Raw genomic sequence first — 25,528 nt, 5'->3', positions numbered from 1 at the left:
GCCCCATGGTGACCCAGTTCACTTCTAGTTGTACTGGTTGGCAGCCATAATTTCTCAGGGGAGATTTAGGTCCAAACTCAGCCATGAAAAACAATCCTGGATTTATAAACCCAATGGAAAAAAGTAAGGGCTGATTCTGCCTGGTTTTGCAGCTCTCACCACTGGGCACGGGGTGGATCCACAACCTTTCCTCCTTCCCAGGCACAGTGCTCCTGGTCCAGCTCTGCAGAACCTCCACATGGGATGCAAATGTACCTGATCCTCCCAGGAAGCTCTTAGCAACACGCAGGATCCACCCAAGCTAGCCCAAAACTCAGCCCAGAGGCCCTAATCCTGGAAGGTGCTGAGCAACTCGGACTTCTGCCACTTATCTCTGGATTTTGGCACATGTTCAGCACGAGCAGGATCAGCTCCTTGCTGTAATAATCAGGGAATGAGGAACTCAGCTTGACTGAGTTTCCCTCCCACCCCCCAATGCAAAAATGCTGTACATTCCTTTATGCAGGTTTCCATAGAGTTGAACTTCTACTATTTTTTGTTGTTGCTGTTAAAGGGGTCAGCAATGCACTGTACAATGGGATCTGGCTGTCAGGAAATGTGGAGGAATTCAGGGACACTTTTAACATCTTCCTGGTGGGACTGGAAGGCAGCATTAAACTTAGCATCATGGAAATCTCCCAACCAAAGAGAAGAAAAAGCCTGGAGGAGTCCCGGGAGAAATTATGAAGACATTCTTCTTTGTTGATCCTAAGTTTAAATAGTTGTTTCTTTCCTACTTCCTTTGTTAAAATATGATATTCTGGCTTTAATTGCTTCAATCCTATTATTTGTTTCTTTTAGCAAGTGATTGTGTAGCCCCTTGCCGTGGGGAAATCCCCTGACTGCGGTCCGTGTTACTCAGACAAGTCCCCTTTCAGAAGAAAATGCCATTCTTAGCATAGGGAAGTACTTTAGGTCTAAAGGGGTTAAGAAGGCCTCCCTGCATTCAGAAACATGCAGGGGTCCCACCATGCCAGTTCCAGCCTTTTGAACTCTTTCCAGCTTTTTTTTCTTGCAACAAATCTGTCTGACTGCCACCAGGACATAGGAAGCGTGTGCCTGTCAAAGAAATCAAGTTTACTTTTTCTGACTTGTTAACAGAGGCAGGGTATAAATAGAGCTAACTCTGCTCGCACAAGTAGCGTTTCTCTTAAAATAAGGGGGTGACTTCCTAGGACCTTTAATCCAATGAGGTCCAGACCAAACTGCACTATCGACAGAGGCAGCAGAGGAGCTTGCTGAAGTTTTTACCAAAGTCAGGTGCATCTGGGTTCCTCAAAAACTTAAGGCTTACCAAAAAAAAAAAAAAAAAAAAAAAAAAGCAACCCCAAGCAAACAAGAACTACTTCCAACTTGGACACTGCCACTGCCCTGGAGAAATTCTGAGATGTTGTTGGTGCTGTTGACTCGGTGGATGTGGATGTTGCTAGGGAAGAGCAGTGTCCTCTTGCTTCTGGAGGTCTCTCTGACAGGGAGAGCCCTACCTCCAATCCGCTACTCCCACGCTGGGATATGCCCCAATGACATGAACCCCAACCTGTGGGTCGACGCGCAGAGCACTTGCAAGAGGGAATGCGACGCTGACCTGGTGAGTGATGCACATTTTTGTGTCTCTGCGTCACGGGCGCTGCTGGGGCTGTCGGGGTGTTTGGTGGGAGCCTTCTGTCCCAGCTGGAAGGGCGCTGGCACTGGGCAGGACCCAGTGCAGACAGTGCATGTATTGACCCGTGACCTATATAACATAGAAAAGGTTTGATGAGTTATCAGTTAAGAGGGGAGCTGTGTGCCAGCTGTCACTTTTGCTAGTATGGGCATAGCGCTCGCTCTCTTTGATCCTTTTCTGTGTTTTCATGTCAAAAGAAATGTCTGAATTTGATACTCCAGAACTCAGCATGCCCTGGGGCCAATCTGTAGTATTTTAACAGCGTCATTATGCTCTTTGTTGTTGGTGGCCATCATCAATGTTTTATATTCCTGGGAGGAATCCTGTATGAAATAGTTTAATTTAACATGTAAATCATCAGCCTTTGCTGCATTTGAAGCACAGAGCTTGCTTGGGGTGCAGAACAGGGCATGGCTAAAATGACCAGGCAGATGTTCTGTGGGATACTCCCAGCTCAAAATGTGTTTAGCTTACCACCCTAAAATTCATTTTTCAACCTGTCAGCACTGCCAGCTCAAGCTGGCATCTGAAAATACCTGCTTGTCTTACCTCTTACATCATGTCCCATTGACAAAGCTTCTGCAGCCCAAACCTGGCTGACAACATTTACTGTGCTGAAAAAAAAGTGTTTGGGTTTGTGCTCTGTAGCCAGGTTGTTTCTGTGATGTTTAAAAGGGGGGAAAACTGTCAAAAATTCTGGCCATAAGTAAACAAAGACATTTACTCAGATGGATCCCATGTGTTAGGAATGAAGGTGCTCTTTTTACTTTTGCCATTCCCAAATAAGCTGCTGCTGTTCCAGCTACCAGGTGCAGCAATGAACACTAAAACACTTTCAAACTAAGACTAAAACCCCAGCAGAAGCAGCAGCAGCAGCAGTAGCAGACAATGATGTTTTAATAATTTACTGGTCAAAACTTGAAAGCCAGAAGCCACTGGTTACAAATATTCATTTTGCCTAGTGGCAGCACAGAGTCCTGGGACTTTGGATGGAGTGAGTGTACTGCAGGCAAGCAAGGACTCTGCCAAGCCACACTCCTTAACCCCAGCTGAAAACCTCCACAATCCTGGCTTCTAGCTTTGCTTTTGAAACCTGGTAATGTGCAGCTGGAAATGGGGAAAGAGTTTTGATATTAGGTCATCTTTTTCCCAGTAAGGAAAGGATACTGGACTCAGGAGAAGCTTTTTAGCTTGGTAGCTTAAAAAACATTTTATTCTCACTTATGGAGAAAGCTAATGGATTTTAGGGGGCTTGTAGAGGTTTAACACACAGTGGAAGTGTGCCCTGTTGGGCACATGGTAGCAGTTTTCCTCATCCCTTGAAGTAATCTATAACCAACCAGCAACCCTGAGCACATGTATCAAATACCTTTTCTGCACAGAAGATGAAAATTCTGCTAAAATTAGCCACAATTTAGAGCTGTCTGTAGCCAAGGCAGGGTGTAATAAATCACTAGAAGAGTGATGCTGCATTTGAAAATAAGACTAAAATAAGACAGAGAAGCCATAATGAGCTGTTTGGGGTTTGTTTTTCTAAATACCATAGAAAAATTATTTTTGGAGCAAGTATTACCTTACTTTTGAGATATTCTATTTTTTCCTCTACAATATGAACAAATTACAAATCCTTGGCAGTTTCACCTCCAAGAGCTGGCTGTTAGTCTCAGGGAATTTAAATAATACTTTACATACTTCTGTGGAAAATAAGAAGGATTACTGCCTACAGCCATATGATAAGACTTTCCATCTGCTCTTGTTTCTCAGGGCTTGTCCTCAGGCATTTCAGAGAGCGTGGAAGGGGGGTGGTTGGTTCATAGTCAAGCAATCCATGTGACTCTGGGGTAAAGACTTATGAGGAGGTTTGTGTTTAAGAAACAGAAATACATTTTCCTTCTCAAGAGTCTTCTCCTTCAGCACTTCAGAACCCTCTGCGAAATGCTGAGGGGATGTTTCTACTCACTGACAGCTGTGGTTTCAGACCATGGATATCTGTGGCAGAGCTGAGTTTCTGGGCTCTCTGCTTGCTGAGTTCCACAAAGGCCTTTACTGTGTTCCCAGTAGTGATCAGGTTGTTTTCCTTCCCCACAGGAGTGCGAGACCTTTGAGAAGTGCTGCCCCAATGTCTGTGGAACCAAGAGCTGTGTGGCTGCTCGGTACATGGACATCAAGGGGAAAAAGGGGCCTGTGGGGATGCCCAAAGAGGCAACCTGTGACCGCTTCATGTGCATCCAGCAAGGCTCAGAGTGCGACATCTGGGACGGGCAGCCTGTCTGCAAGTGCAAGGACAGATGTGAGAAGGAGCCGAGCTTTACCTGCGCCTCTGACGGGCTCACCTACTACAACAAGTGCTACATGGATGCGGAGGCCTGCATCAAAGGCATTACACTGAACGTGGTCACCTGTAGGTACCATCTCACCTGGCCAAACACCAGCCCCATCCCCCCAGAAACAACGGCTCGCCCTACCACCGCCTACTCCGAGACAACAGTCGTCGATATCCTGCCACCTGCGCTGGTGAACAACCCTGTCCGTCAGTCCGTCTACGTGGGAGAGACCGTCAGCTTCCTCTGCGACGTCTCGGGGAGACCCAAGCCAGAAATCACATGGGAGAAGCAGGTCGATGGGAAGGACAAAGTCATCATGAAGCCAAACCACGTCAGAGGGAACGTCGTGGTCACCAACATCGCCCAGCTGGTCATCTACAACACGCAGCTGCAGGATGCAGGAATCTATACCTGCACTGCCCAGAACAGTGGTGGCCTCCTCCGGGCAGATTTCCCTTTGTCAGTCATCAGAGGAGAGCCCACATCCAAGGAAGCTTCCCAGAACAAAACACATTTCCCAACCGACGAGTGCCTGAAGCAGCCGGACAGTGAAGACTGTGGGGAAGAGCAGACCAGGTGGTACTACGATGCCAAGAAAAACAACTGCTTTACTTTCATCTATGGGAACTGCAACAGCAACCTCAACCACTTTGAGACCTATGAGAGCTGCATGCTAACGTGCATGAATGGCCCCATCAACATCTGCAACCTGCCTGCCCTTCAAGGGCACTGCAAGGCCTACGAGCCCAGGTGGGCCTACAACAGCTTGACAAAGGAGTGCCAGTCCTTTATCTACGGTGGGTGTGGAGGCAATGAGAATAACTTTGAGAGCCGGGAGGCCTGTGAGGAGATGTGCCCCTTCCCAAAGAACACGCACTGCAAGGCCTGCAAACCCCGCCAGAAGCTGGTGACCAGCTTCTGCAAAAGTGACTTTGTCATCCTGGGCCGCATCACGGAGCTGACCGAAGACCAAGACTCTGGACACGCCCTGGTGACGGTGGAGGAGATTCTCAAGGATGAAAAAATGGGATTAAAATTCCTGGGGAAGGAACCACTAGAAATCACGCTTTTGAACATGGACTGGAGCTGCCCATGTCCCAACATGACCACAGTGGATGGCCAGCTGATCATCATGGGGGATGTCCACAATGGCATGGCCATCCTACAGCCAGACAGCTTTGTGGGCACCTCCAGCATCCGGCGTGTGCGCAAGCTCCGCGAAGTCATCCACAAGAAAACCTGTGAGCTTTTGAAAGAGTTCCTGGGATTGCATTAACCTCCCTCACATGCGTGAGCTGCCCTGATCCGTGTGTTAGTAGGGCTAACAAGTGCTAGGCTAGTGCCAAACTAAACACACTGTTTGAAGATACACTGTAGGAATTATGTGGAACCCCTATTTTAATCCATTAATGATGCTTAGCAACAAAATAGTTTGGTCTTTGGCAGGCATGTAAACCAGCAGCAAAAGGCCATTAATCTTGCATTGAAATCAATTTCTCCACATAGGAGTGCCATTTAACTAGGTGACTCACTTCAGCAATTATAAAACTTTTATCTAGCTTCCATCATAAATGACAGAATTCATAGCGTTTGTTTGGCTACACAGCTAAGAAATATATAATGCCAATTTAATCTGTCTCAGTTTCAGTCTGATTCGTTGTTTTAAGTCACACGCTTGGCTTCTTACAGCAGCACTAATATTTCAAGAGAAAAGCTTATAAATTATTGTCTCTATTTACAATTGTGCACATTTAACCAACCTATGCATGAGTTAGCTTCTTTTAATTGCAATTTTCCTTTTTTTTTTCCTTTTAAAAACCTCATTTTTAAATGACAGCTACTACCTATCTTGCAATCCTTACTGAAGAACAAACTCCCTTGATCCTATGCCCAGGACAGCAGGTCACTGTAAAAGCTCAAGGCACAGTGTCACCAGAACAAGGTCAGAAAACACCCTCATTCCCTGTTTAAGTTTCAATCAATATATTGTCTATCACAAAATTCCAAGCCAGGTCAGCAGTGTGCTGCCAGCTGTCTTGCTTTTGAAAAGCCTTTACACCTGAGCATACATAGTGATTTATGGCTTCTTTTCAGTAGCAATCCTGCTTTTATAGATGAGAGAGCAAAGTAAGAAGAGTCAGAACAAAATTCAGCCTAGGAAAGAGCAATACACAGTCTGCAAACTGCATTAGGCAGACACAAAGACCCTGAATCTGAACTGCACAAATACAAGCAGACAAAGTAGACAATTTAAAGGCTTTTATCAGTGTCACCCTTTTAGAGCCTTTTCAGAGTCTTTCAAACCTCAGAATACTCTTTCCACCAGGCCACTGTGTACAAGTGTATGAATGAATTCCCTAAGACAGCCAGCACGGGCTGTGGGTGGGAGCAGGTGAGTATGCATAGGATCAGTCACTTTAACATTTGTGTGTCCAAAAAATATAATATTTGTCTGGACAAAATGCTTAAATAAAGAAAAGGCTGATCATGGAAACATCCTGCCTTGCTGAGGACTGTGATTGCAGGGAAGAGGGGCGAACGTGGCACAGTGAGCCTTGTCCCTGCTCCTTGTTCTGTGGGCTCAGCCAAGTGACTGTGGCAGGGATTTAAGCTTGCTGCCCTACACAAAGGGCCAGTTCAAAGCTGTAGAAGTGTCAGAACATGTCTGGGTGAGAAGAAGGAAGGGAGGAAGAGAGGCAGGAAGGTGCAGGCAGTGCTGCCCCATGGTGCCATCTAACGAGCTCGCTGCAGGGTGGCCAAGGCTGGCAGTGGGTTCACTGCTGCAGTCTGTGTGGGGCTAGCTATGGCAAGGGCTGGGGAAGGAGATTAAACAGGCAGATATTGGACATCTGCAGCCCCCAAAGCCTGTGCATGGTGAGTGTTTGGTTGTTGCAGGGAGGAAAACTCACAGCGAGAGAAATTGTATTGGATGTGAGCCTAGCTCTGCTTCCCCTAATTCCACGCTGTGCACCAGAGCAGGGCCATGGGTAGAGACCACTGCAGGATGGAGAACTGGGCTCCTCTCCCAGTGGTTTGGTCTTGGTTTATTTCTGAAATGTTCATGAAACAGTAATGGATCTAAATCTCCAGTTATTTGGGTAATTTCATAAGAAGCTGCATGGGAGGGAGAGAGAGGAGTCTGGACCAGGCTTTACTGACCAAGAAAGTATCTGCTGGGTTTTTTGTTGTACCTTTCCTAAGTGAATGTGAAAAAAACCTCCAATTAAAGGCCCATAATGTTTGTGTATGTTCTTGTGGAGACCATTTTCTGCAGATGGGAGATGCTAGCCCTGCTGCCCTCTGAAGAAGCCAGCATGTCCACCAGATCATCCCTGGCTGTGGCAGCCACCACTGACCCATGGCTCATCTGCCATTTTTTGAGCAACCTGTAGGAAGTGGCATGTTCTTGCCATACTGACACAAAGGTTTTGGAGGCTGAAGGTTTAATAAAGGCAGGGTTTGTATGGGTCCTTTTTTCCCTAAAGTTAGGGGATTTTGTAAGTGTGGGCATGTTGAAGTGACTCATGAGTGTTGGAATGACTTGGGAGACATGGAGCTGGTTGTTCAGAAGATCTGGGATGCAAACGCAGCTGGGAGCAGAAAGCAGAGGATTCATTGCTGCTCTAGCTAGCACAGTGCATTGCTGAAGCCTTGGCTCAAAAGTGCTTTATTGGTTTTCCCCCTGAGAAGGCAGCAGGCACCCAGAACATGCAGCATGCACCTAGAACATGCAGCATGCAAGTTCTCTGAGGCACTGGGAGCCTGTGCAAGGTGTCAGGTGTCTGCCAGCCCCCTTGGGGCACACAGGCCTGGTGTGCGAGGGTTTTCCTGCACAGGGGATCCTGTGGGACACTCTGGGTCAGTTTTCCAATGTGGTGGGGTGAGATGGACACTGAACAGACCAGCCCAACTCCCTAACACAGCACAGCCACTCTTGTGTAGCTCCTGCCCAAACCTGGTGACATGGTCCTGTGAGCCCCTTGGGGTGCCCCTGGCTGTGCCCCACTGCACAGAACCATCACGGGTACCCTGAGGCAGAAGGAGCAGTGCCACAGGCATCCCTCACCTGCTCATCAGGAAAAAAAAATGTTCCTGTGAGTGCTGGGAGCACCACACCTCCCTGTGGCATGGGACTGACCCCAACCCCAAGCTCTCCACCTTCTGACCTTGAAGAATTCAGCTCTCCATTCAAAGCTAGTATTTTAGCTCAGCCTCTTATTAAACACTTGAGAAGCTTAAAATTCAAGCCTGACCAGTCCAGCAGCCCAGGGACACTCCTGCACGGGGCCAGTGTGAGGATGTTGCTCCACCTTTCAGGACTAATGGGCACGTGCATGTGGCTCCCCACCAGGAAGTCCTTTAGTGTTGCTCATGAGCTCAGGTTCCATCTTGTTCTGTGGGGTCTTTCTCTCAGGTTGTCAGAAAGCTGGAAGGAAATGCCAGTATTTAGTTTATATAAAATGTATGAGAGGAGAGAGAAAGGGAAAAGCTTCCTTGAGTCCTTTGCCTGCGTGGCTGTGGGCTCAGAAGGAGCATCAGTGCCTGTGTGAGGCTCCAAGGAAGATCTGGGGCATCAATGCCACCTCCAAAGCCATATGGCTGTGGCAATGACCTGATGTCAAAGCTTTCCTCCACATGAAGACAGGAAGGAAACAGCATTCCCCACAGATGCTGACTCAGGAAGCAACACAGAATCATAGAATCACTAAGGCTGGAAAACACCTCCTAAAATCATTGAGTCCAACCAAGAAGCTGGGAACAGAGCCATTGGCTGGGCCTGAGACCTGCAAAAGTTCCTCAGGGCTCAGGGATGGATCTGATGGACACTTGACAGCCCTGAACCAGTGTGAGGTGCCCACTTCCCTCACTCCCAACCTGAAGTGAGGATGAGAAATGCCGCCCCCGAATCTGCAAACCCTGCAGCTGGACGGGCACCATGCAGCAGCTGGATCCCAACAGGAGCCACGGGTGGTTGTGTCTCACTCTGTGACAGGGAACAAGCAGCAGCAGCAAAGCAATGCTGTGTGGCTGCTGCACACAGATTGCACGTGGGGCTGGTGCCACCCAGCACTGGTGGCACACAGGCACACACAGCGTGAGGAGCTGCACGCACGGAGAGCTGGCTGGTGATTACTCAGAGACAGATACTGCATCCCACAGCGCCCAGAGCTGCTGAGCTCAAAGCAAAGAGGCAATTGAGCATGTTCTCATTGCAGGGGCTCCAGATGAGGTCAGGCAGAAGATTTATTGGGCAACCAATTCCAGAACGAGGCGCAAACAGCGGTGATGACGCCACTGGAATATGATTCAGACAGCAAAGGTATTTAAGAGCTCAGTTTCCGCTTGTTTTAAAAGAAATTAGGGACCCCTGCAAGAATTCCCCCCTGGCCATGGGTCTCTGTTCCTGAGGGAGGTGATTGTGATGAAGGTCATACACGGCTCCAGCTAATTCCTAATGATTTCCTGGAAAAGGAGAATTAATTCAGCTGGCACCAAATAAGCACCTTGCACCACAGGACCCACTTCCTCCACCTGAAGCACCTTGTGCCCCAGTTGGCTGTAATTTGTGCACGTGCATGTGCTGGGAAATTCTCCCTGTAGATAATTATCAGGAAAAGATCACGGGCAGGCTGGTACCTCCAATGAGGCTGGATGGAGCCAGATTTTAAAGGCACAGCTGTGAAAATGTCAGCCTGAGCAAGAACATCCAGTTTAGAGCCTGTTTTAATCCCTAGTATTTAGTGTTTTCCCCTCTACCAGGACTGGTTACTGATTGACTACAACTGACCTCCTGCTGCTGTATTGATTTACAGCAGCTGTCAAAGGGCAAAAAATTAGCCCCATGCCCAAGACCTGAGAACTACTAAATGGAGGTTGCACAACTGAATAAATGTTCTGCCAGCACTTTAAATCTTGGAAAGAAAAAGTCAGGTTAAGGTCCTGATCTCCAATGCAAACAGCAGTGGGGCCTGAAGATAAGGCTGCAGCACTGGACAATGTATCTACTAGCCAGAAAGCAGCACAGGCTGTTTAATTCTCAGCTATTTATGGCTAGGCAAATGATATGACATTTAGACCTCAGAGTTTAGAAAGCAAATGGAATGTCTTCCAAGGGCTGATAGGTGGGTCAGATTTCAGTGAGGAAACTCTCTAACTCTGGTATTTTTCTCTGTGCCCATCCCTACATCCACCAGCCCAAAGATGTTGGGGGTCTCATCCAAACCTCTGGCTTATTGGTGGACACAGACCTGCATGTGCCAGGGACCAGCTGTGACAAAGGCAGTGAGAGTTGAATGTCCACATTTCAGAATTATAAGGAAGTTTGGGGTGGGGATAAGCCTCCCCAGACCCCTGGTACTGTCCCCTGGGGCAGGAGACTGGTGATCATAGGATGGAAAGGGCCACTGGGCTTGTCCCACCTGGCAATTACTAACCCCTCTCATGTGTCCCAGATATGCAGGAGGGAAGGAGAAGGGAAAGAGGGAAAGATTCCTCCAGAGGAGAGAGGGGGAGCATTTTTTTCACCTTAAACTGGTTTTACAAGGTGACAGTTGGTCAGGATTACCTGGCATAAAAAGAACTACCATAAAGGTTTTTGTGCCTTCTCTTTCTCCTTTGCTCTGCCAAGGGAGGACTGTAACACGTCACTACTTCATCTACTGCTTGAAATAAACAGGAAAACAGTAGTAATAAATCTCCAGGATCAGATGGTTTTCACCCAAGGGTAAAAGTACTTACATAAAACATTGCTTAACCATTAACTGAGCAGATAACCTTTGCTTCAGTGCGTGGCAGGACCGGAGCACGGAAGGTAGCAAACATGGGGCTAATTTTAGAGGATGGTTCCCAAGGGCTGGGTATGAAAACTCAGCAAGTCTGGTAGAAACTGTAAGAGAGGCTAAAACTCACAGCTGGGTGGTAAATAGAATGTGAGGAGGAAGCATGGATGTACTTCAACAGAGGGAAGTGATGTTCTGTGACACTTCCTTGGAAGCAGTCACAAGGACAGGGATGGTCCAGCTGAGGGAGTTCTCTTGGATCAGGGCCTTAGAGCTCCAGCTCTCACCCAAGGCTTTAAAAGGCATTTAGCTGTCCTGAGTCTGGGAGAGATGTGACAGCCTCCTGAGCCAACAACTGGTTGAAACATCAGAAAGAAAGGGTAAGACCAAAAGGTCAGTGTTCAGTGTGAAGTCATCAGCAGTGTCCCAGGGAACCTGTGGAGATGGTCTGGAGAGGGATCACAGAGGTAGGATATGAAGGTTGTTGTTGAGATCAGGTTATTCAGGGCTGCAAAACCACAAGCTGACTGTGAGGAGCTGCAGCAATGCCAAGTGACAGGATGATAAAACAGCAAATGAAATGTGATTTTGATTAATATACATGGGGGAAATCGAGTCCTGGCTCTGCATTCCTATGACAACTTCAGGCAAGCTGCTCCCATTCCAGGCCTGGATGATCCCCACATGGGTCTGAAGGGCTCCAGCCTGTGTGCAGGCAGCCCCTGAGCAGATCCTCCACATTACACGTCTCAAAACAGCACCAGCAGCTTGACAGCCTGCAACATTCTCATTAACAGGCACAAAAGCCCAGGGACATCTCAGAATCCCAGCAGCACTGGCACATGCTCAGGCTGGACGGGTTACTGCCTGCTAGGGGAATGCTCCTTGCTGTTAGGAACGTGCTCCTGAGATCAGCAGGTAAATCCCAGCCCCATCCCAGCCCCATAGTGCCAGGTCTGAAATGGGAACCTCGCCTGCGTCTGCCCCCACAAGCAACCCATGCTGCAGAAGGGACAGCGGGCACAGACCAAAGGCTGAGTCTCTTCAGACGATCCCCACTATTCCTGCATCTCTGGAGCCTGGAAAAGATGCTGGAAATCACAAAGCTCCTTCTGGAAATGCCTCCAAGGCTGGCCTTGACCAAATCCCTGAACAGAGAGCGAGATGCAGCCAGGATATTCCAGGAGAGCTGTGGGGTGTCAGCAGCCCCAGCAGGACTCACCACATCCCACAACTGCACAATCATCACCGGGTGGGGCTGGAAGGGACCTTTCAAGACCTTCTCATGTGCAGGGACACCTTCCACCAGCCCAGGCTGCTCCAGGCCCATCCAACGTGACCTTGAATATTTCCAGGGAAGGAGCAGCCGCCTGGGCAGGCTGCGCCAGGGCCTCTCCAGCCTCACTGCACAGGCAGGGCCGGGATCTCCATCCAGCACTGCCCAAAATTTAATGGCAGAGCCACAGCCAACGCCAGCCCCAACAGTGCAACACCGTCACTGCACCCATCATGGCCCCAGAGTGACACTAGGTCTTCCTCACAGGAGCTCAGTTTCCTATTTTGGCAATGTTGGAGAGAGAATGCAAATAAAATAAAATAAAATAAAATAAAATAAAATAAAATATAAAATAATATAAAATATATTAAAATAAAACAAAATAAAATAAAAATTAAAATAAAAATTAAAATAAAACAAAATAAAATTAAAATTAAAATAAAACAAAAATAAAATAAAATAAAATTAAATTAAATTAAATTAAATTAAATTAAATTAAAATAAAATAAAATAAAGTAAAAGAAAATAAATAAAAAACAGAATAAAATAAAAATGAAAATAAAAATAAAAAATAAAACAGAATAAAATAAAATAAAATAAAATAAAATAAAATAAAATAAAATAAAATAAAATAAAATAAAATATATTAAAATAAAACAAAATAAAATAAAAATTAAAATAAAAATTAAAATAAAACAAAATAAAATAAAAATTAAAATAAAACAAAATAAAATAAAATAAATAAAACAAAACAAAATAAAATAAAATATAAAAATGAAATGAAATAAAATAAAATATAAAATAAAATATAAAATAAAATATAAAATAAAAAATAAAATAAAATAAATAAAATAAAATAAAATAAATAAAACAAAACAAAATAAAATAAAATATTAAAATGAAATGAAATAAAATAAAATATAAAATAAAATATAAAATAAAATATAAAATAAAATATAAAATAAAAAATTAAAATAAAATAAAATAAAATAAAATAAAATAAAATAAAATAAAATAAAATAAAATAAAATAAAATAAAATGCCCTTATCTCTCAGCACTGACAGGACGTCAGGGGGCTGGAAATGGGGACAGGCGGCTCCGGCCGCTCCCGGCGCCCGACACGAGATGGCGCGAGGTGTCGCGACATCGGCGGGGCCGCCGGCGGTCGCTTCATCCTCGTCTGGAAGAGAAGCATCCTCCCGCTAGGCTGGGCTGACCTCGCCCTGCTTCATCTGACTGCTTCACAGGCTGCAGAATTGGTATTATCCATTAATAAAATCACTAATTTCTCTAAGTCGGGAGCAACACCGCCCTGCCAAGCTGGGCAGGTGGGTTCAGCTTCGCTGATTTCATCATTATCTTGTTAGTAAAACAGGAGAGATATTCTGTTTATCAGGGGGAAAAAAGATCTGGTAGGGAGTGTGATAAGGCAATTAAATCCATTTCCAGAGCTACAGGGAAAAGCCACAATGTATAATTTATTTGAGACTATCTCTCTCCCTGTTTGAAAATTGCACAGTTTCTAAAGATATTGGTCCAGTTATTCAAAATTATTCATGAATCTCTTCCGTGGATAATACTCAACCAGCAGATCATCCAAAAAGTGAGTATTACAACTAAATTCTCCATTTCTGCTGTAATTTATTGTCACTAACAGATGTGGATGATTCAGGTAATTAACCCAGGATGAAATGAAAATGGTGGGTTTGGTTATAATATTTGCAATTCTCAATTTTTACTGTGCTAACCAGCTCCAAAGGTCACCCCATCAAGAGGTGGGTGAAAGTATCTCATCTCTGACATAATGGAATTGCTACTTTTATTGTGAGGTTTAGATTTTGGTGATGGAGCACTCAGTGAGCACAGAGAGACAGCAGAAAATAAACATAGATTAAAAGGAAAAAGTTAATGGCCTTGTCAGGTCTACTAATCTAACAGGTAGTATCAGCAGGACTCACTCCAAAAACTCTTTATCTGTTTTTTTTTTCAATCACCAGCAATAAGCAGACACTCTTTTCCTCAGTTTTCTTTGTGAATGGAAGTTGAAGGTCCAGGACAAGCTCCAGGAGGGTCTGGAGGAGCAGTGTTGCCACCTAGGGATTCCTGAGAGCTCCGGGGGAGTTTTCTCCAAGCTGGGATGCTCTGACACGTTTCTGTCGGGCCGTGGCTGTTTGGCTGCTCACTGCAGGAGTCCTGGCAGGGAAGCAGATTTTGGAGATGGTCTTTTTGGTTTAGCTTTTGTTTTCCTACAAAATTATTGTTAGCCCTGGTGGCTCAGCACTCTGTGCCAGCCAGAAATCCTCCACCAGCTGCCTCATAAAGGCTGTCACAGCCCCTCCACCTCCAGAAGCACATTCATCCCCAAGATGCACCCCTACACCTTTTACTTATTAATCAAATTTTTCACGTTTACCTATAGAAGCTTTTCAGCAGATAGAAACTGGAGAAGGGTTTGCTGCTCCCGCCCTGAACAGGAAGAAAAACACACGAGCAAATGATTTGTAACAAACACCGTGTAAGATAGATGGAGCTGCTCCTCTGGCTCACAAATTATGCACAGACCACAGGCTTGAACAGGAAGAAATTTTTTACTTGCTTTGTGAAGTACACACAGATGCATTTCTTTATTATTATTTATAACCACTTTCACAGTAAAATACACTCCTGAGAGCATCTTTTGCAGAATTATTGCAGCTTACAGGTTATTTAGTTAGCAATCTGGTCAGACGACAATTTTGGTTGGTTGGGTGTTTTTTTCCCCCCTTTTTTTAGCAATTGCCTGGACCAGCAAGATTTTTGTAACCGGCTTGAGCCTCTGGGCATTACAAGGTCATACAATGGAAGTGCCTGGCCTCCACTTTTCTCATCCATCTACTCAAGGGAGAGCATTGCCAAATCAGGCCCTGGGTTTTGCTGGGCGAGCACAGGGCCTTAAATCAGATTCTTGGGCAAATGCTCTGGCCCAGCCCTCAGTGGTGCAGCTCTGCAAGTGCTCTCCAGCACCATGGGAAAAGTGCTGCTTCCAGAACTGTGTCTGGAAAGATGGGAGGGTTTCTGGAGCCTCTGGAAGCTGTGAGAGATGGAGAGAAACCAGAAACAAGGGCTATGGGCACCCTGAAGGGCTCAGAAAGGTGTTTCTACATACAGCCTTGGGGTTTGCTTCCATTTCATATTTCCTATATAAAGAATCTGGTTTTTTCTTTGTGGATAAAGCTTTTTTTCCCCTACTTCCATAGCCAGAATTAAAATTCATTGCCATGTCCTTGGCAGTGCTGTGAGAGGGGGCAGATCGTTGATCCAGTGTTGTGATCCTTGTCCTGTGCTACATTCACATGGAATTTGGAGTTTTCCTTCTTGGCCAGCCAGGTGAAGGAGGCAGCTCCCAGCTTTACTCTGTGGTAGAGCTGCATCCTGCAGGAGCCCTGCAAGGAAATGGGCACTGCCACACTGTGCCTCAGAAATCTAACAGCTCATCAAAAATAAACAAATAAAAATATGCATTTTTACCCTGAAATCCAGACTGTGCCTGGTGCTAGCAAGATCACCACTCCGTCCCTGCCCTCGTGGCTCATATGTTCCAGATGTGAGCACATGTGTCCCTGTTCTGTATTGACTGGTGCAAATCATGCAACAAATGTAAAATCTGCCGGCCAAGACACAATTGCTCTGTGAATCCATTACTGGTAGGCCCAGATGGGTTCCTGGCCTAAATAAATGCATTTCAAACTCCTCTAGGTCTGCTTTCAAAACAAGCACATTGTTTATATAACACAGTGCAGCCAGGCTCCTACCCCTTCTGCTCACCAAACCCGCCCTGCCCTGGAGTTCAGGTACTTTCATTTCTGCATAAAGAAAATCAGAATGTGAATACATTTTTGTAAACACAATTAAAAAAAAAAAAAAAAACCCTCTTGATTTGTAAATAAGAGTAAAGCATTATTTACACTCAGGCACTGTTAGCTGGAAGCATCCACAAACACGTCACTCTCAGGCACAGCAAAACAGGCACAGAATAAAAATATCTCTAAAGACCTGGACCTGTAAATGCTGAGTAACTTTATACCCTGGAACAGAAGTGCCTTGAAACACAATAATTTCATCCCTCCCTGCTGGAGCTGCACATGGGGGATGGCCAGAGCCAGAAATAAAAAGCTGCTGACAAAAAAAAAGACCCAGTCAGTGAGGCAGGGGAAGAAAGCACGGGTTTGTTTGGTTTGTGGGTGCCTGGGGGGTGCTGCTCATTCAGCTGCGGGAGCGACAACAGCCCGGGCAGACAGAGAGCTGGGGAGAAGGAGAAGGAGAAGGAGAAGGAGAAGGAGAAGGAGAAGGAGAAGGAGAAGGAGAAGGAGAAGGAGAAGGAGAAGAAGGAGAAGGAGAAGGAGAAGGAGAAGGAGAAGGAGAAGGAGAAGGAGAAGGAGAAGGAGAAGGAGGGGATGGAGGAGGAAGAAGAGGAGAAGGAGGAGGAGGAGAAGGAGGAGGAGGAGGAGAAGGAGAAGGAGAAGGAGAAGGAGAAGGAGAAGGAGAAGGAGAAGGAGAAGGAGAAGGAGAAGGAGAAGGAGAAGGAGAAGGAGAAGGAGAAGGAGAAGGAGAAGGAGAAGGAGAAGGAGAAGGAGAAGGAGAAGGAGAAGAGAAGGAGGAGATGGAGGAGGAAGAAGAGGAGGAGGAGGAGGAGAAGGAGGAGGAGGAGGAGATGGAGGAGGAAGAAGAGGAGGAGGAGGAGGAGAAGGAGGAGGAGGAGAAGAGGAGAAGCAGGAGGAGGAGGAGGAGGAGGAGGAGGAGGAGGAGGAGGAAGAAGAGGAGAAGCAGGAGGAGGAGGAGGAGGAGGAGGAGGAGACGGCCGTGTGGCCATCCGCTGCCTGAGCAGCCGCTGCCGGTGGCTCTGTGGCCACCTTCGGTGGCAGCAGGAGCTGACGTGGCACCGCCGTGTCACCTTGTCCTGTCCCCTGTGCCACCTCCTTCCTCATTTCTGTATTCGCTTTTGGGGCTTAGAAGGAAAACGAAGCGGAGAAGAGGAGCAGGGGAGGGAGGAGCTGGAGACATTTCTCCTTCCACAGGTTTTTTCCCTATTTCTTCGCTTCCTTGTTTTCCTGCTTGCGGTCTCTTCCCCGACCTCTTGTAACGTGGCTGCCGCGACACGACAGGGGGAGAGCTGCAATTTTAGAATTTTAAATAACTGCTTTTAAAAAAAATCCCGAAACAGCCCAGAGGAAGGCAGCGTGTGCCCCTCTCTGCTCTGGCACCTGCAGCCGCTGGCTGGCCCTGGCACCTCTCTGCAGACACCCTGGCAAAAGGCGATGTTTACACTTGTCACTTTTATTTTTAGTGCATCCCAGCCCCAGCCGTGCCTCAGCACATCCTCATGGGCCAATTGCCACGGGGGAAGGCACCTCCCAGTAAATGTTGCTTCATTTCTGGAAGGACTGAGGAAAGAGCAATCCCCAGGTGAATCCTGACGGGAGCTGGCTGCAGGTCCCCGATTTCACCAGTCCTTCAGGTTCTTCCAGTTCACAAGGACAAGGCACAGCAAAGGCATTTGCTCTGCCAGTGGCCTCCCAGCACCTGATCTCTGTGAATGCAAACAACACTTAAAGCAGCCAAGTGCGACATAAACCCCTCACCCCAGCCTTGCAGCACCACAGAGGGGCCGTCAGGCTAAATCCACTGGGGTTTCATGGCCCTTTGGGGTCTGTTTCCAAAAGGACCTCAAAGAGTTACAAATAACAGGGGCCAATTTTCAATTTTCCTTCATTTTGTCTCATTTGGCTTCTCCCCGTACTGCTGGGATGCCACTGAATGTTGGACAAGACCCATGAGCATCCTCACTGTGGGCACTGCCCAAGTGATCCCCAGGAGAAAGGATTTGCACCCCTGTCTACTGTTCAGTCCTGCCCAACATCAGCTCCCTTGAAAACACCCCAGAATGTCCTCAGCTTCAGCACATCCTGACCAAGCACAGGATGTGTAATGGATGGAAAGCAAATCATACTTTCCCTTTCCCCTGCTGTGGGAGGGATCATGTATTTCACAGGAGAAAAAGGCCAGCCTGGTGCCAAAGTCCAGGGCTCTCCTCAGCAGGGGAAGCAAAGCCACAGGGGGATTTTCTGAGGATAAAAGCCTGTGGGTCATTAGAAGATGCTTTACAACAGTGGTGTCATAGCCTGGGGTCAGCCAGAGCTCTCAGGGAAGAAGGAAACCTTAAGTTCCTCTCCAAATCATAGAAATGGGGTTACACCTTGTTCTGAAGGGGAATGGGAGCCCAGAGAAACCAGAACTGCTGCTGGAAGGCAGAAATAGGAGAGCAAGTCATATGCTCCCATTCCCAGCTCTCCATGGCATGATTTATCAAGTGGTTATTAAAAAAAAAAAAAAAAAAAAAACCCAAACCAAAACAAAAAAACAAAACCAAAACCAAAACAAAACAAAACAAAAACCCCACAAAAACAAAGTAAAACAAATAAAGAAAGAAATAACTGGATAGAGGTTGTACAGCCTGGGCTCCTCTTTGTCTTCCAGCTTGCCTGGATAAATGTCATTCTGGGAAAGGCTGGAGATCAGATACTGCCCTCAAGTTCAGGAGCTCTAACAGGGAATGAAAGAAAAGGTTTTGGATGAAGAAAACTGCAGCAGTGATATGACTAATCCCAACATCTTCAGATGTTTTCCCCTTTGCCTGTAAGAGTTATGTGATCTTAAACATCCTCGAGGAAAAAAAACCCATTCTGGCTAGCAGATGACTAATAGCTTGCAAATAATACAGATATATTATTATACATGACAAATGACCAAAATATCTAAAATGACAGTGCCCCACAGGAGGGCTCAAAGTGGGCACTCTAACACTGCTCTTTCCTAAAAGCAACTGGGAGCTGGGCACCGTGAGAGCCTGGCCACAGCCAGAATGAGCCTTTTGTCCCAGTGGGCCACTTGCCACCTTACAGCCATGCCCCAGCAAAAGGGTTGGGCTAGACAGCCCCAGATCTCTCTGGAAAAGAAGCAAAGTCAAAATCTTATCTCTCTAACCATTCTGGCTTTCGGAGGGAGGCATCACCAAGTTGGGCTCACAGCTGATCCTCATCTCCACTTACACAGTGCTCGTTCCCCAGTTCCACCAGGGAGATGTTTATGTGCAGAGCCCATTTGTGCAGGCAGCAAAAAGGCCAACTCACTGGAGATCTCTGGCCAAAAAGCATTTTAAAATGCATTATTAGCCACACATTACCCCCAGCATATGTGCAGAGGGACATTTCAGTGGAAGTTTCAGTTTTCTAAAGGCAGATGTCTGTCCTGCATGCCTGAGGTTTCACCCCCAACCTTTACCTATGTGAGTAGGGTCATCCTGCTCCTCATCCATCCCCCTTTTCTGGTCCTCCCACAATGTCAGAGCCAAGTGAGTGGGACTTTTGCAAAAGCAGCAGCAGTGGCCAAGGAAATCAGTCTTGGAAAGATGTCGCAGAGAAGAAAAGGGATTAAGTTAAGACATTACTACAGCATGACTGGTTAAAAGGTTTTAGTTCTGTGTTGCCATTGACAGTTGACTATAAATCAGCAGAGGAACATTGTTCTCTAGCATAAGCCCTTGTATTTTCAGATAAATACATTCCACAAATGTTTTGTAAAGGAAGTTTCTTTGCCTAAAGGATCTACGTCTTCCCAAGCCGCAGTGGTATGGCATGAACCACGTTAACTAGTAACAATTGTTCCTGCATTTGTTTCTGGAACATAGATCACACAACACAGTTTATTTGGGAGTGTCTGTGTACTCTTCTATTTCTGTCCTTCTTATTCAGCCTCACAGAGTAAAACAGGCAACTGTGAGTCCAGGGCAGGACATAGCCCTGCCCTAGATTACAGTCTCCATCAGATAATACACTGCAAATTATACATGGTGAGGCACAGACCTCAGACAAGCAGTGAGGGAGAACAGCTTGGTTCGGGAAAAAAAGCAAGTTTTAAGGGCAACCTTGAAGGAAGACAGAGAAAAATTAGGAGGGGGAAACCTAGAAATTTAAAGGACTAAACAAGGTAGGAGAGAGGTTATACAGAAGAACAGTGGAAAAAGGATGATATATACCAGATGAGATCCAGGTGCTGAATTTAATCAGATCTTCTGGTACCTCACTTTGGGCTGGTCAGAGACACTAAACACTGAATACCTAAAACCATAGAGACACCAAGAAAATTGAAAGAGAACTTTACTGACCTCCAAAAGTTCATCACCCCCTAATGAGTGCTGTAGAACAAAATGATGATCCAGCCAGCCTTGCTCCCAGCTCTCCATGGTCATCAGCAGCTTATCTTACCTGCCACCAGCCCTGCTGGGGCACTGGGACACAGGTGGGATGGGTGGTGCAGCCAGGGCAGCTCCAGCACACGATGCCTGCGCTTCCCCCTTGAGCTGGGCCAGCAGAGCAGCTCCCATAGCAGCTCCTTGAGGCTGTGCCTCCTCGGCAGCTCAGCCCAGCAGGAACGAGCCCAGAGGTGCAGCAGAGCTGTCAGAGCAAGGACAGGGCAAGATGGAAGTGAGGCAAGGGCAGGGACAGGGGACGTTGTTTATTAGGTCAGCGGGCACACTCAGAAAAACTTCATGTGATTGCAGGCACATCAGGCTGCTTCAGATCTGAAATAGAAGCAATAACCTTAGAGCTAAATACAGACTGAGAATAGTGGTTCTGTGTTCAGCTTCATTATATTAATAAATCAGGCAGTTTGGGAGAAAGGGTGATTAGTTCCTGTTGATGAAAGGGAGGATGCTAGCCAGAGGACAGCTGCTGATGTAATTTATGGCACAAAGAGAGAGTAAGAGAGATAGGAATAATTATTGCCTAGGAATGTCTGGTGGTGGCAAAAACCGTAATGTAATATGCAGTCAATATCTATGTGATTTTCTATCCTGGAGTCAGGAGTTTTAATACTTGGATTGTTTTTTGAAGCAGTTCTGGAGACCTTCCTTGCAGGTCAGGAGTGAGAGGTTGGAGATGGAGTGGCTGATCTCTTTACTGGGTGTATCAGTTTGTACAAGTTAATTTGAGGTGGCTGCCTGCAGTTGTTGCCATCAGCCTGTCAAATCTGTCATGCAAAGCACACAGGCAGGAGGGTGGTAGCAGGTCTCAGTCATTCTGTATCACTTAGAAATCTGACTCCATTAAGCAGATGTGGTTAATTGCCAGCACTTCTGAGCTCATCACTATCCCTTAAATATTGTTTCCTGTGCAGTGACAGTTCCAGAGAAACTGTGATTTTCTAAGAACCTAAATTTTCACATAAATATAAGTTCTTAGTGGACTTGTGGAGAGAAGAACACTCTGAAACCTATTTAACTTTACACCCATAAGATAAATTAATGTGATGTGAGATGGATTATTATTTATGATTAGCTGATAATTTCTAAAATATTCTTGGAAGACTTGTGATTCTTTGAATCACAATTTCTCAAGTGATTTGGTTTAGCAATGCTGAAATGAATCTTTAAGGACAGCACTGTAACAGTCTAAAGGCAAAAGAGCAGAACATCCATTACTCAAAACACCATTGCTCAAAAATAAAATAGCAATTTTCTCAAGTAAAATATGAGCTATGTCTCAAAGCAGTTAATAAATACAACATGAGATTCAATATGTAGTATTCATATACCTGCAAAGTAGGTAATTGCCCCAAGTGTTAATATTTTCAACAGTAATTGGAATTTTGCACTCTTCCACTCAGTTGCAGAGAAGCTGTATGTGCCTGGTTAACCCTGAAAAACACAGACCCCTGGGCTTGAAAAACACATTGCAGTTACTTACAACATCTGAGATTCAGCAGGGAGTGAAAGGCTCAAATGTGGGCTTAAAATCAGCAAATCTACTCTTGCCCAGTCGGTCTGTAGAAAATTCACATTTCTTAGCATGGCTGTGGCAGAGCCTAGCAGCCCTGTCTCTCTGCTGGCATGTGGGATGTGTAGCATCAGGATTTAATGAAAATCAAAGGGGAATTTGTTTTAGTTTGTAAAATCTGTCTGCAAATCTAATTTTGACCAGCAACAACTTCAGCTGTGAAATTTTCACATGATTTGTACCAGAGGAATATATACTTTTGTATATATAGAAACATTCACAGACATTCTTTTAGAGAATCACAATAATCAGTATGTGAGATTTCAGTGCTCCAGAAGTCTTCTGCTTTGATGGGAATGAATCAGACTCTACATGCCATGGAGAATGAGAACCCAGTACCTCATTTTTATAGGCATGTCTTGTTTCAAAAATAATCCGGGTTAAGAGAGTTGAGCAACAAAGGAGGCGCTCCAAGACCACAGTGACTAAACGCAATAAAAGGAGGGAACGGCAGGTCAGCCTCAGAGCTTGTTCCTGTGGCACAGAGAAACTGGATGAAGTTCCTTGCAGCAAACAGCCAGGGAAAATCTGACACAGCGGATTCCAGTGGAGACAGAAACAACACAGCAAAGGGCAATGGCTTGCCCAGTCAGCTCTGGACCGTGGAGTACCTGAGCTATCATCTGTGACACCATGCTTCTCCCTAACCTGCCACCTCCGGTTTCCAGCAGCGTGGCTGAAAACTCCTGGAGTGTTGCATTACTGAGGCTGCCCAAGCAGCAAATTCACCCCATTCCCTGGGACTGAGGGCACCTCCTGCAACCCTTCCCTGTGTTCTGACATTCCCAAGCTCTTGACACTGTGCCTTTGAAGTGAAGCCAAGCAAAGCCTGAGGCCAGGAGTGCTGGGAGAGGGCACCTCTCTCGCTGGAGCCTTGCGCGTGGCGTCTCCGCTGGCACAACAGCTCCAGCTCTGCACAGTTCAGAGCTGAGGTCAGGCAGAAGTGGAGCCTGGGTGAAGGGAGGAGCAGCATGAAAGGCTGGAGCAGCACAGCAAGTAGCAAGAGGTGGTGAACAAAGGGAGAGGATGCTGTGGGAGGCAGAAAAGCCATGGTTATGGGTGTAGTGGGGAATGAATACATTCTGCCAAGGAAAGAAGGTGGATTTCCAGACCTGCTTTTAAAGGCATTAGCTGGTTGATAAAAAGTTCTGAGGGAAACTCACAGGGGCACTAAGCAACAATAATTAAGGCTCTACATTCCCAGAGTCGTCTTTTCTTTTATGCTCTTGGTAATCCTGAAGCAAAGGAGACATGGGAATGTAGCACAATGAGCTCCATGGCTGACAGACTGTGTAAATGTAAGAGTGTCCCAAAATTCAGAGCAAAGGAGCTCTGATTCCAAGCCTCTGAAGTGCTAAATCACCAAATGTTTACATCACAGCAAGTTCCACCAAAACTGCGGCCACTGATACTACAGGTTGTTTATAACAAACCAAAGCTGACAGAATAAAGGATGGAGGTTGCACTGCATGCCAAGGTTTTTTTAAATATTGTACACCTGCCATTTGTTCTGCACGCTGATTGTATTTTGTCTATGAGGTAGAGAACTTATCCTTCCAAAGGGGATGTGGTTTATGTTCCTGAGTCTTAATGCTTTTTCCCTTCTGTAAGGCAGAACTCCTTACTACTGTCACTAAAATAAAGCCAAGAGGACAAAAGTCACACAAGCACTGCCACGATAACAGTTTAACTGTTCCTCTCACTGATCTTTGGAAACAGTCTCTTCAGCAGGATTTTACAGCTCTGGCACTTCAATTTAGCAAACTTTTTATGCAACTCATGAGGGGAATGCAGCCAACTCTGTATACTCAATTTAAATCAACTTGCTGATGATATAAAAAAGAGTGCTGAACCACCGGTTTGCTTCATCTGCTCCAAAACTACCAACACAAACTCTGAGGTATTTATTCCTGAAACGTTAATAGAACAGTCTGGGGCATCAGATCAGTACATGAACTCTGCTTTGATCCCATGTCAGCCCAAAGAGCTGATTTAACAACTCGTTGTTTGGTTACTTGATAGTTCAGAATGTAGCTGGGCTTTTTGCTCCCACCAGGCTTTTGCAGGTTGGGATATGGTGGGAGCAGAGAGTGCAGCACTGGGGGATCATCTGTCCTGGCTGTGCACCAAGAGATTGTACAAGCAATGTTCAGCAAGTTTCTAATTTTGCATCATCAAAGAAGGATGATCCTTCCATGGCTTATAGAACCATAGAATGGTTTGGGTTGGAAGGGACCTTGATAGCTCACCTCTTCCTGCAATTAAATCAGGTGGCTCAGAGCCCCATCATCAATGTGTGTGAATCACCTGAGCCAAATTTGAGAACTGCAGAACTTGTACTCATCGACCTGCAGTGCCAGGCCCTGGACTCAGCTCCAGGGACCCTGGAGAACAGGACACAACAAAGGAGCACTGCTCTGTGAACTCCACCCACGATTCAGCTTCCCACGGCACAAATAGCCAGAGCAGTTTAATTTTGGTGGCCATTACCAGACTCCTGATCAAGAGAGAGGTCTGTTCCCTACCCACGGAATGAACTCAGCACAGACTGTAGCTGTCCCCTGAACTTTCTGTGCAACCATGCTGGAGCCTCTGAGCAGCTTCAGGGATGCTAGACTGCAATTTTGGAAAGTTATTGACTTGTACTGAATTAAGTGAGCTCTACAGACTAGAGTACCTTGAACTTGTACGTGGGTGGGGACTGGGGGTGAAGTGATAGGAGGCACTAAGCAGCACTGAGGGGGTCACATACTTATATTCCTACCCTTTCCTTCACTGTAAATCAAAGTCACCTTCCAAGGTTTAACTCACACTGCAATTCTAAGGAAGCAAACTACGTGTTCACATGAGAAAATACAAAAGAATTTGCACACCTGAGGAAATACTTCCTTTTCCCCGTTTTTATGCCCTTTCTATCCAAGCAAGTGCATTTACCTGACAGCTGAATACTGGGTGTGCGCAAATGACCCCAGCAATTCACCTGGCACTTGGTGAGAACAGAATGTTGCAATGTGAATGTTTGTTCTCAGAAATTCAACACTGAACTTCAGCAGAAGATAAATAACTGGGTGAAGCAGACTGAACGCAAAGCAGGCATCTCTCATTCCTCTAACAAGATTAAAAAATCATTCATGCTTAAAGGTTAAAAACCATTAAAACAAAAAATCTCTACACTTGCATTGAAAGAACTGGAAGTTATCTTTTCTACTTGTCTCCTTTCAAAGCACCAGAACCAAACCCTTGTCAAATCTTTATATTGAAAGGGGCTGCAAAATGTGTGTTCCAAAAGGTTTTTCCTTGCATGGCCCTTCAGACACAGAGCTGGTTGCAGTGGAAAGGAACAAATCAGCCTGGGAAAAGGATAAGCTCACTGACCTTTAAACAAATGATCTCAGTTTAAACCACAGGAATAGAAATATTACAGAACACATGAAGAGTCTCCACTATCAGAGTTGCTCAGCCTCTTGGGCAGTTTAGGTATTAGTATTGTGCTGTAAATAGTAAAACAGGAGTAAATCTTAAAGTCTAGGCATTCAAATAGGAATAATACACAGAGCTGGCATTCTCTGTTTTC

At 45.8% G+C, this 25,528-nt stretch overlaps 1 protein-coding gene across 1 annotated transcript; it reads left to right on the top strand.

Annotated features, from left to right (window-relative positions):
• Positions 1–1,040: 1,040 nt before the first annotated feature.
• On the top strand, positions 1,041–7,272 carry WFIKKN2 (WAP, follistatin/kazal, immunoglobulin, kunitz and netrin domain containing 2). The gene is made up of 2 exons (XM_085556794.1): positions 1,041–1,627; positions 3,791–7,272. The coding sequence occupies exons 1-2, from the start codon at positions 1,427–1,429 to the stop codon at positions 5,300–5,302; spliced, it is 1,713 nt and encodes a 570-aa protein (XP_085412920.1). The 5' UTR covers positions 1,041–1,426; the 3' UTR covers positions 5,303–7,272.
• The last annotated feature ends 18,256 nt before the right edge of the window (positions 7,273–25,528 follow it).

This window comes from Lonchura striata, chromosome 18, assembly GCF_050655825.1.
Source record: "Lonchura striata isolate lonStrDom1 chromosome 18, ASM5065582v1, whole genome shotgun sequence".
Lineage (NCBI taxonomy): Eukaryota > Metazoa > Chordata > Aves > Passeriformes > Estrildidae > Lonchura > Lonchura striata.
This window is presented reverse-complemented; position numbering and strand designations above follow the sequence as displayed.